Genomic DNA, 18478 nt, shown 5'->3' with positions numbered 1-18478 from the left:
AGGTTAAAATTTTGATCTTGTTCTGATTCAAAGTAAATAGCCAATGTTTGCTGTAGGATGTGAAGTGAAAAATACACACACACACACACACACACATATAAACTCCAAAACAAAGTGTTTTTCAATTATGCTAATATATGCTAATATAATAATTTTAATCTAAAAGTCAAAATGAAAAACTTGAAATGAGATGTTTTATCATCATCAAAATAAGAAACTCAAAATTACTTGTTTTGACACTTCCCAGTAGAAGTATTTGACAAGAGTACGTCAAATACATAATTTTCCAATTTCAACTATTGTTTCATTGAACATTTTTGACTTAGCCTATATAACACCTTGCAGTATTAAAGAGAAGTCAAGTATTCTACTTTTCCAGTGTTTTTATGTTGTTCTAAGAGGATTTATAAAGCTCAGAGGTTTAAAAATACTACATTCATTCTCCTTATAATTTTATTTTCACCTTCCCTACCTATTCCAAAATGTAGTCTTTTCTCTCTCTGTCTTTTTTCCTAAATCTCACTTGACGAATGAGAGCAGGCCTGATCCATCTGACCTAGAGCATGGCCACTTGAACTATTGAAACACTGCAAGTGAGGAGGAAGCAATCTCCAAAGCAAGCAGGAAGGGCAATGAAGAGATGAAGGATGGGAGAGAAGAGCCCAAGAACTCTGAAACCAGTCCTTCCACGAAAGGATTCCTAACAGAGGGCCTTGGGTTTATATCTCAGGGTGACTGAGGTTGAATTGCAGATACATACTGTCTGGTTCGCAAATTCAAAAGGAGAGTCACAAACACCCACATGGGAAAGCAGAAACAGAAACATGCAGCTGGAGAATATAATGGAGCAACTATATTAATAGACTCATTCTGGCTCCCAGTTCTCTATGGAGGCCAAGATAGCATTTTCCAATGGATTTTTAGTTCAACTGCTGACTCGTCAAAAGAAGAATCTGCATAGTGATGAACTCCCTTCTCTTTAACACTTCACCCTTCAGAAAATACTGACATTACAACGGATGACACTTGCCTTTTACAATCAGCCTACTAACAACTCTGGTGAAGAGAAAAGCCATAATTATTCAGCCAAGATGCAGTACTGCCCATTTAATATTTGCAGGATTCACATTAAGAGGAAAAAAAAAAAAAGGTAATGCTTGAATAGAAGAAAAAATTAAATATGACTCAAAGTGCTTATTACTGGATAACCACCACATCCTATTCTGCTACTAAATCCAGACGAAACTTCAAACAGAATCTGCCTTACTAACTACAGTAGTTAAGGAAAGCTGCAGTAAAAACTATAAATGATATTGCCTCCCTGTAATATAAGCAGCCCTTTGACACAGTTCAACTATATCTATAATGAAAAAGACCGGAGCTCCTAGCATCAACTGTGAAACAACATATACTTGAAACATTACCAGAGATAGGTTAAATGGAAATGAAAAATACTCCATTTGTGGAACTCTCCCTATTCCAGTCAAGAATTTTTTACTCAGTAAAGTGACATGGGATAAGTGATGCCTGCTTAAAGTCCAAAAAAGTCACTATGAGAATATCTTAAAAGAAAAAAATAATCTCCTTATAATGGAACCTAGGTAGTGTTCATATTAAAAGATAAAAGTTCTAAACCAAGTAAGAATAAAATCTGATTTTAAAAGCTTTAGTTCATGACATAAGAACCAGCATTTTAAATGTCTCTACCTTGTCTCTAGCCAGAGAAAGTGTACGTTAAAATCATATTAAGGCCACATGTATCATTGACAAATGAGAGGAGGAGGCCTCAAGCTAAGAGAGCACTTGAATTCATGCTTGTGTTTTATCTAGCTGCTGAGTTCAAGGTGAACCCTTGTGTACTTAAAGCTACCAACACAGAATGATTCAAAATAGCTGAGTGAGACCTTGAAAGGTCACATTGTCCAGCCACTTGCTCCAAGGCAGGAACAGCTGCCTTTCCAGACAGAATGACATTTGGGACATATGTTTGTCTAACCTGTTTCAGTGATGAAGACCACTCAGAGATAACCTACTCTCCTAGCCTTAACATTTAGAAGTCTGCCTTGCTGCAATTTAAGTCAGTACTTGTTGAGGACAGGTTATTCCCTTCTTCTCTGTGGAAGCATTTTACACACTTGAAGATTGTTACCATGTCACCTCTTAGTTTTATTGTCACTAGTAGTGTTCTTTCATTTTTTTCTTCGTATGACACTCCTCAATTAGTCCACATATTTCTTAAAGTGCAGTGCTTGAAACTGGAGGGAATATTCCTGTTGGTATCCTACCATTGCCAAGTAGAGCAGATACATCACTCTTGTGATGTCTTGTCTTGTATCTACCTTCATATTAATCCTTACATTTCTCTTGATGTATCATCCTATCAAGATGTTTGATACTTTTGAAACTGCGTGTGCAAACTCAAGTGTCAGCCTGACCCTGGATCTGGCCTAAGAACCTGCTCCATTTGTCCATTTCAGAAGAGAAAAAGTTTGGGCCAAATCCAACTTGAAAACACACTCCTACGTGCTGCTTTTGGTCAAGGGAGATGAAAATGTTACGCAAGCTCCTTCAAACCCAGAATTTACAAGGACACTTAGCACAACTGATTGCTCAATGCTGACAGCAAGGAGCGCTAATTGAAGCTATGTTTATTAGTTGGATGAGGAAAAAGAAAAGAGGAGGAAGCAGAGGAAGTGTTCCATGATGAGACACAGCACCCAGCACTCACAAATATTACCTCAGGGCAATGTTTTATGCTCATTTTTCAGAAGCCATAAACAAAAACAAAACCCATGTGCACTTAGCATGGCTTCTCTGCATACTTCTCCATGGAAAGTAATCTCCTGGGTTCTTCCAGTTCCTGCTGTGATTATGCAATTCTCCAGTTTAGTAAATATGACATCTGCCAATTGCACCGCACTAACGCTCTCAGATCAGCCCTCATCAAACCTAACAGTTGGATATAATTTCACACTGCTGGCAAGCTTGCACCATTTCCTTGTACTGGATGAGAAATGCTCCTGTCAAATTACCTTTTGTTCACTCTGTAGAGAGCCCCCAGCACACACTTACCTTAACTACTGCCTTCTTAAATTGCTTTGGTATTAATTTTCCTTAGGAAGCATGAACCACACTGGGAATTCAAAATACACTCACACCAGTTACCCCAGCTGTGTTCTCAGCCTAAGAGACTGTGGCCTCGATAAGTTTTGAAACTGGGGCTGCTATAGAGCTTACTTTTCGCCAGCGCTTTCAAGGTTACCAGCAGCAGAACTGCTCAGTACTTCAGACAGTCCAATGAAACCACAGTGACTTTTACAAAAACAGAGTCAAATGATGCTTTTATTTCTTTTAATAAGAAATTTTTATTTCCTTTGTGGAGAAAACCAGTAGGATTCAACTGAGCATGTTTACTGTGATAGCTGTCTAGCATAATTCAAAGCAAAGCAACTTTCTGGGCATTGCTGCACAGTAGTCCTGCAGGAAACACAAACTTTAGGTCCAAACCCCTATCTCCTGAGGTCTGTGCAGGTGCAGGGACCTGCAGCACCGCTCCGCCAAAAATGTGCCAAAAAGTCCTTAATGAAAATGTTAACTCACCATAGATCCGTGACTATTTTCCTCAGTGGGTCTCGCTCATCACCTGACATTATGAATTCCCTCATCTACCTCCTTCACGGTCTCAGGAGTCTCCTCCCCTAAAGGAAAGAGCCCTCCTGAAAAGCAAATTTTTTGAGAGGAATCTGTTATTCAGCAAGGCAGTAGATGTTGTCCCAGCATTTTGCTCTAAAAGGTCTGTATGTGTTGCTAATAAATTGTTGCCCAGAACAAAAGAACTTTTCAAACCATAAAGACCTTTTCCTCATTTTCTACATTTGTTTACAGTGTAAAGAGCGAGTTTGCCTGTTTGTTATTTATCATCAACTCCAAGTTAAGTGTTAGACAAAACCTAGCATCTGAGTCAAGTGTTTGCTGGGTTTTAAGTGCCTGTGTGAGGATGTAAACTCTGAAGAGGAATATTTACAGCCAAACAAAAACATTGTTTTCCCCAAGGGACTTTTAAACCTTCAATGAACTATGAATATTGATCTTACTCTAAATTTGTGGAAATGAGTTTCTGTGAAACTTAATTTAATACCTAAGTCAACCTTATCATAGACTTAATCTACCCACTATTTACTAGCAATATTTCAAACCACCCTGTCAGTGGAGATGACAAAAAGCATGAAAAATAAAACAAAGAACGAGGATGAAAGTTAAAAAAAGATGACTCTTGTAGAGGAAATTCTTAGTAAAATACATATGATATGTAAATATAGGATTTACTCTCAAATATAACAGGGATTCTCTAATCCAATTGTCCCTATTTACATATCATGTACAGGAAAACAATACATAATTTTGAATGCAAAGAGAAAAAACTACATGACACACATGTTGTCTAATATTGTATTTCTTTTGATACTTCTAAGGTAAAAGCTGGAGGTCCTAATATGTAATGATGAAAGTTTGGGTTTGGTTGGTTTTTTTTTTTTAAATGGTGTAAAGCTCAGGCAATACAAAAAATGTGACTATTTCAGCAGTAGATAAATGCTAGATAAATACTCTTTAATAGTAGTTTATCCCATAAAAATAATTCTACCCCTCTCTGAATGCTGATGCCTGGAGACAGCAGCAGTCCAATGAACATAAATTACACCAGGATTCTGGAATATGCTTTGACAGAAGAAAAATTACAATAACAGCCTCCTAATTCTGACTGATGGTGTTTGCAAAAGAATGTAACATTTTCAAGGCTTCCTGTGGCAGCACTTCAACAAGCAGCGAGCCCTCACTCAAACAACTGGGAGCCTTAGCTGTTGCGTGAGCTTTCAAAAGACCACTTGCCTCAGTTCACTGACTTCATGTCATAGTCACTTTGTTTACTGTAAAACCCACGTGCACACGAACCTTATGTTTAAGAACCTTCGTCCCTGATTTATAGCACTTTTGTCAGCAAAACCGAAGCCCTGAGCAGGCACGGGGGAGGACGAACGCGCCGTGCCGGCGGAGGGCCGCATCCTGCGCGGGTGCCGGCGGAGGGCCGCATCCTGCGCGGGTGCCGGCGGAGGGCCGCATCCTGCGCGGGTGCCGCCGTGCCCTCTAGCGGGGACAGCCCCGCTCCTGTCAGCACTGCCTCGCAGGCTCACACCTTGGTCACAAAAATCTGGATTTTTAAAAAAACAAACAAACAAACAAAACACCCAGAGGCAGCCAGACAAGTTCCGGCATGCCTAGAAAACGATTTGACTTGAATCGATCTGACCTGATTTTACCCAGCAAGGTAATTCGGAGGAGCTGGAAAAAAACGCCTGTGCATTTTTTTCTGTCTCTGTTGGAATCACGGCATATCCCTTTGGTAGCATCCTCAGAAATCCTCTCCTGGCTCCAGCTCTGCCAGTGCATACCAAACGTTTGCATTTCCTGATACTGTTATTTCATTCAGTTTCAATAAGGTGTTTTGCTACTAAGTATTTGAAGAATATGTCAAAACAGCCTCCCTCTAAGAATCTGCAGCTACTTCGAAGATTTATTTTTTACTTTAATTCTTTAAAGGTTTTATCTGAGCTATCTGAGGTATACAGTAGATACTAAACAGAGTAAAACTTTGAAACAGCACTTTTTGACTCACAGAGCCTGAAGTTGAATTTCCCTGGCTTTACATAATTATCTTCTGATTAGACAGTGTCCCTCACTGCATTTTTTCCAAAGAAAAGCAGTATTAAAAACACAAGGAATGATGAAAACATGTTAAATACAACTCTGATTATCAGAATCACATGATCAATGTGCATTATGTTGATGACATTTAATTATTGCTGGCATAATACAGACTTTTTAACCAAGAGGGAAGGAAAAGACGCCAAGGTTATAAACATCTAGCTGTCAAAACTGACATCAGGTTGTCCATCTTACTAGTTGAAGAACACAATCACTTGGTATATTTTCTTCAGAATGTATTAAATATCAAAATAATATTTGCCTCATTATAAACTCCTTGATACTCCGTATCACATTCAGGAAGATACAAGACATTAATGAATGACTTATGGATAAGCAAGTTGTTGGTATATCTTCTGTTTAGCACCTCCTGATGCAGACATTGATGACTACTACAACTTAATAGCCTAAATCAGTGATGTGCAGTGATTATTTGCCCACTGATAAATTATATTTCATTTAGTCAGCACTGACATTTTCTTTTCCTGATACAATGGCTGCAAGATTAATAAACTTTGTGAGCTCAGTCCACTGCCACACAACATAGTCATTCTCTTTTTCTAATCTCATCACCACACCTCATTTTTCCTTATAACTAACATTAAAAAATACCAACATCTGTTGCCCACAGCCCTGAGAGCAGCAGCATGAATTCTGCAGCAGTACATGAAAAGTCTCCTTCTGTTTTTTCCCTTTGGCCCCAAGTGACATGTGAGCCACAGCAACCTGCTGAGCCACCTTGTCATTTAGCAATTCCGAAACTCAGTGGTAGGCCCCTGCCTGGGAAAATCCCCGCTCTGTCTGGCACATTATCTCACTGCACATTTCAAAAAACTCCCCAGTCTTTCTCGTTTGGGTCAGTTACACTGTAACCACAAAACTCTTCACATTTGTATCAAACCTTTCAGAAAAGGAAGGGAAGACAATTCTGTTGCTCCAGAGAGGCCAGTGGACATGTTTCACCTGATAATAATCTGTCTGGTATTTCGAATACAAAGGCATAGCTTTTGAAAATATATATAAGCTAGAAGCTGCTACAGCAAGGTCCCCTGACACACGAAAACCACGACTTTCCCCATTTGTTCCTTAAATATCTGTGCACACATGCGACGGAGCTTTCCTTTGGCAGCTTTCCCCTCCACAGCACAGGAATGCGGGATACAGAAGGCTTTAGTGATCAAAAGGGAACCCCATGCTGTGGGAAACAGTGGCCCGAGAAAAAGCAGTACAGGTGCCGTGTGTCACGCATTAACAGGTGTCTTCGAGAAGGACTGACAAGAGGACCCTAATACTACCACAAGCAAACTTAGTCAACAGAGCAAGCCTCTCGCTCCTACCGAACAGGTCCCACAGCCCTCTGGGGCTTCTTCCATTATGTTGCTCCTTCTCTCAACGCCTGGTTTCCAGGCAAGGCTGCAAGCTGCTGACTTCCGTGGGGGAGGAGAGTGCCCGCCAGCTCTCCCAGGCAGGATCTGCGGGGAAACTTTGCCTCCCCTTCCACGGCTCGCTGCCGGGAGAGCAGCGGGGCCCCGCGGCGGGCGGGCGCGGGGAGGCTGCCGGGGCACCCCGGCCCGCCGCTCCCCGCTGCCTCGGGCTCCCGGGGGAGCCGGTGTCTCCACCTCTCCCTCCCTTCCCGGCCCTTGAGTGAAGCCCTTCGTCTTCGGGAGCGTCTCGTACAGGGCTGGGAAGGAGGCTCCGGGGACCCCGAGAAGGGGCTGGGGAGGGAAATAGCACCAGCTCCCCGTGACCGTGGGGCAGATTTACGAAGGGAGGAAAGTCCCGAATTCTCATTAAAATAAAAAATTAATGAAGAGCTTTTTCCCGAGAAGCCGAGGGAGGGAAGGGTGAGGAGCTAGGACCGCGGCACCCCGTCCTCCCTCGGGAGCAGGGGGAGCCAGCCCCCAAACGCCGTTTGCCCTCTCCGGCTACGCGGCCCGCGGGGCTGCCGGCGGAGCCTCCACCGCGCCGGTAGTGCAAAGGAGGCGGCGCGGCCCCCTGACCCCGATCCTCCCCCGCCCCAGCCCGGCCGCGCTGCCCCGGGCTACGCAGCGGTGCCCGGGCCGGCCCCGCCCGGCAGGTACCGGCCTCGCTTACCGCGGCTCTGCCTCGGCGTCTCCCCACCGGCCAGATGGCAGCTCTCGCTCAAGCACTGGAAAAGTAATAGAAATCCAGCGGCTAGTTTGCTTCTTCGCAGCCTCGCCATAGCACGGAGCCTGCCGAAACAACTCTCCGGGGTGCGGGGTGCGCGCCGCTCCTCGTCGGGGGTGGGAAGGTCCGGGGAGGCGGCGGAGAGCAGCCCTAGTAGGCGCCGAGTCGCCCCGTCCTCGGACCAGCTCTCATTTAGCGGGGCGGCAGGGACGAGCGACCGGGGCTGAATGCGCTGGACCGGGTCTGGGGGGTGGTGAAAGGGGGGCTCCGTCCCCCCAGCTTGCACGGCCGCGCCGCTCTCAGTCCAGCGGCATCACCGCTGGCGAAAACAAGCCCAGCCTCGCCTGCGAAGTGCCAAACTCTTCCCTCCTCGCAGCCTGCTGAGAGATTTTAGGAGAGCCACTGAGATCCTCCCTTCCTGGCTTGCCCCCACCCAGCTCCCTTCCCCCGCAAAGTGAGGCAGGGTGCCTTAGGGACGGACTCTCCCCTCAGTACACCGCTACCGACAAAACCCCTCCAAGGCAAGCGAGCGGGGAAATCTTCCAGCCGGAGCCGGCGGGCTGGCCCCGAGCACCGGAGGGAGCAGGACCCGGAGGGCGGGCGGATGCGCCGCGGGAGAGGATGTGCGGGCGGCGGAGAGGCAGGCGGAGACGAAGAAGTTCTCCTTCTCTTTCGGGGCGGTTTCCGCGGCCGCCGATGCTAGTGCGGGGCCGAGGGCAGCCGCGGGAGGCGGGCGCTCCCCTGGCCCCCAGCGCAGTCCCCGCTGCCGTGCGCGCCCGCGCTGTCGCCGCCACCCGCTGCGCACGGGCGGGCGGGGGGCTCGCCTGGGGCCGGGTCCCGGCCGCCCCTCTCGCTCTACCTCCCGCCCCTCTCGCTCTGCCTCCCGCCCCGCTCCGCAGGAGCGCGATGGGGCGCAGGCGCCGAGGCTGCACCGTCTGTACTGCGACTGAAGGCGGTGGAGCGCTCCCGCAGCCGCGCTCCGCTGAGCGGGCTGCCGCTCGGCCTCGGGGGCGAGCCGCAGAGACGTCCCGGGAGGCGCCGCCTTCGCGGACACTCGGCTACAGCGCGGCTCCCCGTGCGGAGCGGCTCGCTGCCCGGCAGCGCCGATGCTCGCCCCCTGCGCGACTGCGGAGCGGGGCGGAGATAGCGGGCGGCACGGATAGCCCCGCGGGCCTGGCCAGAGTCCCGCCGCTCCGCGGGACGGAGAGAGCCAGCCCGCGGTCGCCTGGTTATTCAAAAGTTGCTTTGTAAAGATAACGTCCGTTTCGCGGAGTGAGAAACTAAAGCAACCCCGAATTCCCCTTCTCTGCACACCCTCCCCCCAAAAAATTTTCCCTGTGCTCCGGGGCAACCGGCCTCTCCCCACTCACCCTCCCACCCCCCGCCTTTATTTTTTATTTTTCTCTTCACAAGTCGAAGAGTTGCTTATGTACACCCATCATTTCAAAAGTGCAAGGAATGGAGGCTCTCTCCTGCAAAAATTGATCTACATGCTTAATATAACGCACCGTGAATAATCCCAGCCCCTACATTAATCTGTGAACAACGGCGCGGAGACAGAAGCCAGCCGAGGGCACATCAGTCAAGCCCAGACAAGCGACAGGGACACCGGGGACCGGGCGGCAGTTTTTTACCAGTTCAGCAAACTGTGGCGCTGGTAATCAGTTGAGCTCCATATAGAGAACCATGAATGCACCAGCCTTTCAACCCTTGCTACGAAATAATTAAATTAATTAGGATGACAATTAAATTAATCAAATAAATAGGGCTACAGAACGTCAAACATAGCAGATAACTAATACTTAATCACAAAAGAACAACCAGTAACGAGGCTGTGTTTTCGCTTAATTTACCCCTGTTCCTGAGATTAAGAATTCATCAGCTCCATTGTAATTGTTTTGCTCTTTAATCTTTGATGTGCTTATGTGTAAATCAAAGCAGAACACTTGTGGTTTTAAGAAGTATATTTGACATATAAGCAGAAATTTGCAAAATCTTTCCAACATATATTCAAATAGGACACCGGAGGATAATACAGCAGTAAGGTTTATACATTTGAGCTTACAGTGGGCCCTTTTAGTTCAACCTTTTTGCACATACCCTTGGAAAAAATAAAGATCCTTTTCAACCAGTCCAAGTATTGCTAAAAATAATTGCAGAAGTTCTTTCCTAAGAGAAGATGACACTGAAGATTTTATGCTAAGTAACAGCAGGAATGAAATCCTGGCCTCGCTGAAATCTGTGGGAGTTTGGGAAGTGTTATCACCTTGTGTACCAGGTGATCTGGATTATGCCACAGACTTTTGTGCAGATTTGGTCAAGTTATTATTAAAGCTATTGCTATTTCCTAAACAAAATGGGAGAGGGAGGTTTCTTCATGCTGTTTGAATACTAGTTTTTCCCTCTACACTTGGTCGGATTGACTAATTTTCCCCAAGTTTTGCTGGAGTTGCTGAGAGGGCTACTGAGCTTTTGGCCTTTACTGGAAGGGGTAGGGAGGTAGTCTTAAAGAAGGACTGCTTCTTTTTCATCTGTTTGTCAGCACTGTTGTTAGATGACAATAAGAACAGTAAGGTCTGGAGAACTTTCAAAATCTGTTTTCATCTGCTTTTGTAGTTTTAAATCATAAATTAGCATATTATAAAGTTACAGTAAATTTTAAAATATGAAATACTTGAATGATTTGAGAAAAAAGCCTACGTGCTGAAATAATACTAAAAAATCTTTCAAGCCCCCTATATATAGTATAGAAAAGATGAAATGAGGGCAACTCAAATTTTCTTTCATTTGCCATCTGCTTCTCAGTGTTACAGAGGTTTATAGTTTTGGATTTATATTCTTCATAGATGGACTACAAAAGTTTGTATGCTGAAGAAAGGAAAGGATTAGCAATAGTCAGCTGAAGCATGCAGTTGCAGATAGAAGTACCAGCAACATGCTAGGTCCCACAGTCCTAATTTGCAATGCTCTATGCCGTTGTGTGGTGGTTTTGCAGTGTGCATACCGGAGGTTAGCATGCAGTCACTGCATTCCAGACCTCTTGTGCTCCGTGGTAAAAATCAAACCATGCTCTCCAAGGAAGGCTGTATGCATTGTCTCTTGTATTAAAAGATAATCAGGACATAGCTATATCTTGGTATAATTGTGTGTAAAAGCACAGGCAAAACATTTTATTGCACTGAAAAAAAACCTCAGACGAAAGCTAATAATGAATCCTGTAATGATTAATGACAACATGTCATTGCTGGAGAGGCATTCATAACAGAGAAGTATATGCATTCATTGTTATTTACAAAGCACAAGTAAAACTGAAAGAACAACTTCTTGAAGGCTTCTTGAGGTTATGAGCTGTGTTTACTTGGAACACAGTGCCTGTGGTAAGTTTCATTTCTCTTGTGTGCTTTTATCTTTGCCATCCTTGCACATTATTTCGTCTCTCTTAGGGATATATCATGCAGCAGCATAAACAGCAGTGGCTCCATAGAAATCAATGTGAATGCTTTCATTTTCACCAGTCAAGAATATGGCCTTATATTTTTCTCTTCTTGCGTAGCTCCAGCATCCCTGATTATAATATCAATCATTCAGGACAGAAGGGTGGGAAGATTCTCCGTGTTCATTGTGTTCCACTGTCATACTGCTTGCAAGTGCTCACTCTCATTCACACATTCATTTAAGAATCTGCTTTTTTTTTTTTTTGTCTTTTTTCTTTTTATGTCAACATAGTCATTTCAACCTACATGTCTTCTGGGCTTACTGCATCTGATTATGAAGAGCAGAGTTTTTAACATTTCTTTTCTCTGTCTTTTTTTAACATGCTGTTATCTATTCTGCTGTGGTAGGTACAGGTGGGGCACCCCTCCACTGTGCTCCTGTAAGCATTCAGTGCTAGCCTGGAAAGACACTTGCTTTTGAATTTGAGAAGTCAGGAGAGGATCTCTGCTTCATTTGGGAAAAAAGAAACTGATAGGTAATTGCTGCACCCGTGAGAGTGGAGAGAATACCTCTGTATTATCTTCCAGGAACAAACCTAAGTGAGTTTTCCTGTTTAGTGAACTTGCACTTGCTGTTGTTCTGCAGAGGATTGTTCCTGCGTATTAATAAATAGACTACAACCAGCAATATCTTCTGTAACTGAGCAATGTGTAAAAATTGCCTACCTTCCCAGCTGCAGAGAGAAAAAGATCTAGATAATTTTAGAGCCATAAATAATACTTGATCTGCCAGGATTAGTCCCCACAGGGACAAAATTGAGCATGTGACCCTTATGGGGCAAGTAGTGCTCAGCTTGATGTTGTGAGTATTACAGATTGAAGCTGCACGTAGACTTTAATGCCCTGGAGTGAGTTTGCCACTGAGATTCACCTCCCTCCCTTTGGAGCTCTGCTGATAGCTGAATAGGGCTCAAGAAGGTGAATAGTATTGCTGCTGGGAATTTGGCTGAGGCATTAGGTTTAGTATTGTCAAAGTGAGTGTAGAGTGCTGCCCAGCTAGCAGCTGCCTTTGACTCTGCCAGTTCAAAGGAGGAGCACAGCAGTTTAGCTGAATCACTAAAGGGCCATGCAAAACTCAGATGTGCAGTATGAAGCAGAGAGGTAGCTTCCTTATTAAATAGGGAAATACAGTAACGCGCCAGAGAAGCGGCACTGCACTCTTAAATGAGCCTTTGTTTCTTCCCCTGTTCCCCTGGCTGGGAGAGCCTTGAGTCTCACCACTGAGCTTGATTTCCTGGGGCAAGCACTGAGGTTCCCTTCCTGGCTGAATCACATCCAGTAGACATCTGCCAAATTCCCTGTAACTGCATGCAGTGCTATATGCAAATGCATGAGTTTGTGTAGTTGTGATTAATTAGAATATGCCCATACTCTGGCTCTTAAGAGCTGTGTGGTTAATGCTAGTGCAGCTTTGTTCATTGAATCTTTCTGCTTATCTCTAGGACAACAGTATGACAAACCTCCCACATGTACTGCCTTATGCCTATGCCTCAATCTATGGTTGGGGAGGGGTTCTGTGGGGGTAAAGAAAGAGTTCAGATTCATGGTGTGGTAGACACTTTGTGATGTGGAAACTGGAATTCAGTCTCAGTATCTCATGTAGTGATAAAGAGGTTCACTGGCAATTTGAGGGGGGGGGGAAATTGAAGAGAAACATTTCAGCAAGCAAGGCAGCATGAAAAAGTAATAAAGTTAGAGGTTAAACAAAAAGTTTAATCCAAACCAGTTTTGATTCCTATTTGAGCTCTGTAATGATTTTAAAAGAATGGAATAGTTTTTGAAATGGAACATCCTTTCAAAATGAGACACCAAAAAGTTCCAGCTAAAGTTCAATTATTTGAACTAGAGATGCTTCAAACATATTCTTTCAATGAATCTGCCTTTACAACAACATTGACACAGGCACCAGCAACACTGCACCAAACAATGCCTTTGCCTGCTTGTGACTGGGAGCTCCGAGAAGGTTATTCAACTTTAAAAACCACAAGGCAGCAAAGCCCAAAACAGGGCCTGGGATTTCCAAGTCCCACATCCCATCCTTGCAACTCCAGCAAAAGCTGTGATTGTGACCATTGTTCGATGTACGTCCAGTACCGTGATAGCTGTGGGACCCAAAAACAGAAGAAGAACCAGAAGGCTCCCTGAATGCTTGTGACAGGGCCAAGTTTAACAGAGAAGTTCATATTTCAGTATAGCACTGGTCAGCAGGCTAAGTTAAAACCACAGAAGAACTGAAAGAGGCTAAAGGGTGACACAGAAAAGAAAGCAAGCATGGAAATAAAAGTGAGAGAAGAAAAAAGAAATTTTGCCAGTGCCGTTTCTCTGTTGCTGTGATAGAAACCTAAATATATATGGATGCAAAATTTTATGTGATGAACCATACGTGCACAGCACCCAGGCCTTTTATCATGGATGGCCACAGGGAAGGTGGGATGGACTAAGGAAAGGAATGGGGGCCAGAGCAATCCATTAGGTCTCATTCAGACAGGGCAGTGGGGCTCAGCATAGGATGATATTCAGAATGGACCCATTTCTTGGTGAGTATGTTGGTACCATATGTTGGTATGTTGGTACACAGGCTGCCCAGAGAGGTTGTGGAGTCTCCTTCTCTGGAGACATTCAAAACCCGTCTGGACGCGTTCCTGTGTGATATGGTCTAGGCAATCCTGCTCCGGCAGGGGGATTGGACTAGATGATCTTTCGAGGTCCCTTCCAATCCCTAACATTCTGTGATTCTGTGATACCAGTAGTCACTGAAGTAGTCAATTTAAAGAAAGCTGAGGAAGGTTTTTAAATAGAACAAAAATTTTCAGCTAAAATTAAAATCCAGTAAGTTTCAAATGTAGCTTTTCAGTGGCCACATTTTCCAAGAAAGCAACCTTAGGATCTGTGGAAGTATACCAAGCAATTCCACACTAAGGCCTTCCTTACTCATGAACTGGAGCTAGTAGGAGGGCCTGAGTAATTACTATAGCCCATACATTTGTGAGTAGAGTTAACTTTTTTTAATCAGTTGAGACCAAAGAACAAAATCTGCTGCTGGGCACAGGCAGGGGAAGCCAGACAAGGGTTAGGACTGGTGTTACAAAAAGTAATTGGGGTGGGATTAAGTTTTAGGTCAGCAAGACTGAGCAAACTTTAATGCTAGAATGATCTTAACAAGTGCTTAACTGAGACAACTGACACAGGAGTGGCTGTGGCACAGACCTTCTGTGGAGGGTTAGTGCCTGGTGTTAATGATGGTTGTGGGGGTGAGGGGGCAGCTGCAACCAGTAGTAGAAATTTGGGAGTTAAGTCTTGAAAGCAACTAGCACATTTTGTGCAGTGGCCACAGCAGCATGGCAAGCTGCTGCACATCCATCAGCTCATTGCCCATTTGCCTTTTCCCAGCTTCCTTGCAGATGAAAACACACCCCAGACTGCTCTAGCAGTTTGTGGCCAGGAAGGCTTCTGTTGCTTGGATTGCCGCAGCTTGGTCCACTATGGGCATCAAGACTGTGCAACATGTTTAGGGTGCAGCTCATATACAGTGTTTTTTCTTCAGTTTAACACCTGGAAGAAATAATACTGATGAGCAACTGGCTCCTTTACAATATGGGGACTATGCGGTACAGAACTTTGGCTTCTTCCCTACCATATGGACTGATGGCTCTACATGCAGCTGTAATATCTGATGAGCCGCAAACCAGTGATTATGCTGCTTTGGGTCATGCAACAGGGAAGAGACATTTTTATCCTTCAACGGAGGTTTTCCCTTCCTCACATGTGTTCAACCTTTTTCCCTTCAGCTCCATTCTCCATCCTCCTGATCCTCTCTGGAGTTGAGCTACATATCTGAAATCCAAGATCCTGTGTTGAACTCCCTATTCTCATCCCCATCTCAGCAGTACAAACTTTGGTTTATGTTGACCTTTCCTCTTTCTGCAGCCTTTCCCCCTGCCTCTCCTTTATTAAACATCCAAGTCCTGCTTTTTGTTCTGGACCAATATGCATAGAGCTCAATGTGGTATCTACATAGGTTAAACAAGCACAACAGTCCCGTTAAACAATATGTGCTCTTTTCTGAAAAAGAGTATAGCATTTTGCTGTATTAGGGCTCAGTGTTTTGTCCCCTGTATCACTCTTGTGTATCCACTCATACTTCTTTTGCAAAGCTGTTTAGAGGAATTTGCTTGCTTTCAGGGATCAATTTGGAAGAGTCTTTATCAAGCAACAAAACAATCAGCAAACCTCACTAGCTGGCACAGTCTAGCTAAAGACTGTAAGTTTGGGCTTAGGTCCATACCATTTTCCTCTGCACCATTTTAACAAACAGGAGAATTTAAAGGCCCAAATTAACATGGAACACTTTTGGAAGAGGCTTTATCAATTCCAAGGAGAAGAGGATGAATTTTCAACTGCAAGGCAGTCTTGTTCCTGGGTCCTCTCTGATCTCCAGATACTCTGCTCATACGACCTTTGCATGTGCTTCCCAAATGATTGCCCCATCAGATCCTCACATAGGAATAGCATGTGAATACCCTGAAACATGCTTCAGAAGCACGTCAGCAGCCTGCATCCCCATCATGGGCATTCCAGGACCATGCCAAGTTGGGCAAGCAGTGACCTTGCCAGTTAAGCCAGTCACAGAGGCCGCAGCCTGTGCAGGCAGAGAATGGAGTTTGCCAGAGAATTTTTTTTTTTTTTAACACTGGTTCCATTTAACTGAATTAAATCACCTTCAGTACAGATCTGATCTGGCTACAAAAAATGAGAAACACATGGTTACTTAGAAGCTGTGTTGTCTTAGAGTTCTCCCTAGCATGTTTCCCCTGTGTTGTGATGGAGCGTCTTAAGATACATTATAAACATTCAGTGTATAGGAATGCACAGTAGATTTGCAAAATGCCACCGTGACTTGTGCTGATAGCAGGCTTAAGGAGGGGATATACCTTCAAAGAAGAGTATAACCTAGCAAGTTTTCTTCCTTCCAGTCGCTGTGGCAATACTTCCTTTGCCAGGGAATTCTTCAAGAAAGGGAGAACTCTCCAGGAGCACTTGGAGGCTAAAGCAGATAAATGTCTCCTTTTATCTTGTTTTGAAGTGGTCCTTACTTGGATATTGCAGATTGAAAAGGTTCCTGTAGTGGTTCCTATCTCTCAGAAACACACAGATTATTTCTCTGAAGGTAGGTATATCCATCTGCCAGGCTTGCCCAGAGCAGTAAGTCCTGCTCTGACAACTTCCACTCCTCTCTGCAGGGAGGTTTTCCTGTGATTTGCCCCTGCACATTAGTCCAATCTACCCTTGAACACTTTATCCCCTATATAAACATCCAAATGTGATTCTTTGTGGCTTCCATGTACACCATGGAGCCTGGCTGTGTGCCTAATGAGAGAAATGGTAAGCAAGAGTGCAGTGAAGGGTAGCACTTAATGATTTTTCATGTCAGAAATCCACCCCAGCTAAGTGTTTATCCTGAGACTTTGATCTCAAAGTTTTATCTCTCCCTGTGGAGCAAAAGCAGATGCTTGGTAAGCTGTAGCTGTAGTCCTGACAACCCTTTCAAATGTCTAGACAGTGGAAAGACATGATTACATCTTCTTTTAGAGTCAACTGCAACAATTCAGCACGCTTAACATGTTTACCTCAGGATGACCCTATTTACACTGCTTTGTTTCGTGGTACTGCAAGCATCTAATACTATTGAAAGATAGAGGATGGTAAGGTGGTTCCAGATAATAAATCTGACAGATGTGCTAGGTCACATATGGCCCCTAAGTAGACTTTAGCATGGACCTAGAGATTAAGGAGTTTGATAATATGCATTTACAGCTAATATTTATAATTTAAGAGTCTTGAAAACATTAACACTTGCAGAAAGGCTATTTAATTAATGCTAATTGGAGAACACATTAAATCCCAGAGATAAGCCCAGGAAATGTCCAACATTGCTGCTTTTACTTTATGCAATGTATTGAACAGGGGAAGAGAAAAATAAGTTATCATAGTCATAACTGATGAAGAGCTATCTTAGTGTAGTCTTACAAGATAACAGACAGGAAAAGAGATCTGAAAAGAGAAGGGAAGGAGATTCCAGCTTAAGCAGATTGTCAAAATAGATATAAATACATTAACTGTTTTCCAATTTTGTAATTAAGAACCTACACCTTTTCCTTTTGGTAGAAGAAAGCTTCTGATTTTCTTGTTAATCTGTTGTGGTGTTTAAAATGAGCTCAGGAACTTCTGATTTCTTTCCCTCTGGGAACACAAACAAGCTGGTATTGCTGACAAACACTTTGGGTGCCTGAGAACTCCGACAAGTTTGGGACTCTCAGAACATGAATCTAGTTCCATGCCAAATTGTGTCTGGATATTACCTCCAAGAGCCAATTTTAAAACAAAGCTCTGAGTAAATGTAAACTATTCTTACCTCTAGCAAAGGCAAGCAGCTGACATCTTCAGGAAAACTCATATTATGGTATGATGCTTTATTCTTGTTATGTAGTCAATAGTCCAGGTCAAAGTACCAGCTCAAACAAAAATTTTGAGGTTTGACTGTTGTCAAAATGTGGTCTTCAGCTTGATTCAGAAGTGTTTTATGGACTTCTTTGTCAACTTCTTCTCCTAACATTACTTTTGAACAATCTTACTTTATATGATCATTAAAAACGATTTCACAGTAGTATTTGTATGATGCCACTAAGTGAAGTCTCATTAAATCAGTGGGAGTTCTCGGTTTTCATGGATGAAGTACAAAACTCCTGGAAATATTTTAATGCTTGATAACAATTTCAGTTTGTTACATCTATTTCATTCACATAATGCTGAAGAAATAAGTCTTTAAAGAGGTTGCCAGTATGGTCATGTCACCAATTCAAATTGGATTTCCAAAATAAATGGGTAGTAAAAACATACAAGTGATATATATACACTCAAAGTATAAGAATTTTCTGAGATTATAACCTCTCAGATTTATGCTTCACTGTGAAGTCTGATCCGAGTTGCCCAGCTGCAACCATCAAAGTTGCTCCACTAACATCAAGAAGAATTAGGTCCTTTTATTTCCAGTGCCCAGTGAATATTGCATACAGAAG

The 18478-nt window shown here is 43.8% G+C and overlaps 1 protein-coding gene across 1 annotated transcript in view; it reads right to left on the bottom strand.

Annotated features, from left to right (window-relative positions):
• PLXDC2 (plexin domain containing 2) overlaps positions 1 to 8398 on the bottom strand; it is a 295983-nt gene extending 287585 nt beyond the window's left edge. Inside the window, exon 1 of the mRNA XM_068404684.1 lies at positions 7855 to 8398. Within this exon, the coding sequence (XP_068260785.1) occupies positions 7855 to 7963 (109 nt within the window). The 5' untranslated portion in view covers positions 7964 to 8398. The remainder of the gene's footprint in view (positions 1 to 7854) is intronic.
• Positions 8399 to 18478: the final 10080 nt, after the last annotated feature.

The sequence above is a fragment of the Nyctibius grandis genome, chromosome 7 (assembly GCF_013368605.1).
Source record: "Nyctibius grandis isolate bNycGra1 chromosome 7, bNycGra1.pri, whole genome shotgun sequence".
Taxonomy (NCBI): Eukaryota; Metazoa; Chordata; class Aves; order Nyctibiiformes; family Nyctibiidae; genus Nyctibius; species Nyctibius grandis.
The sequence above is the reverse complement of the archived record's forward strand: the minus strand, read 5'-3'. Positions and strand labels throughout refer to the sequence as shown.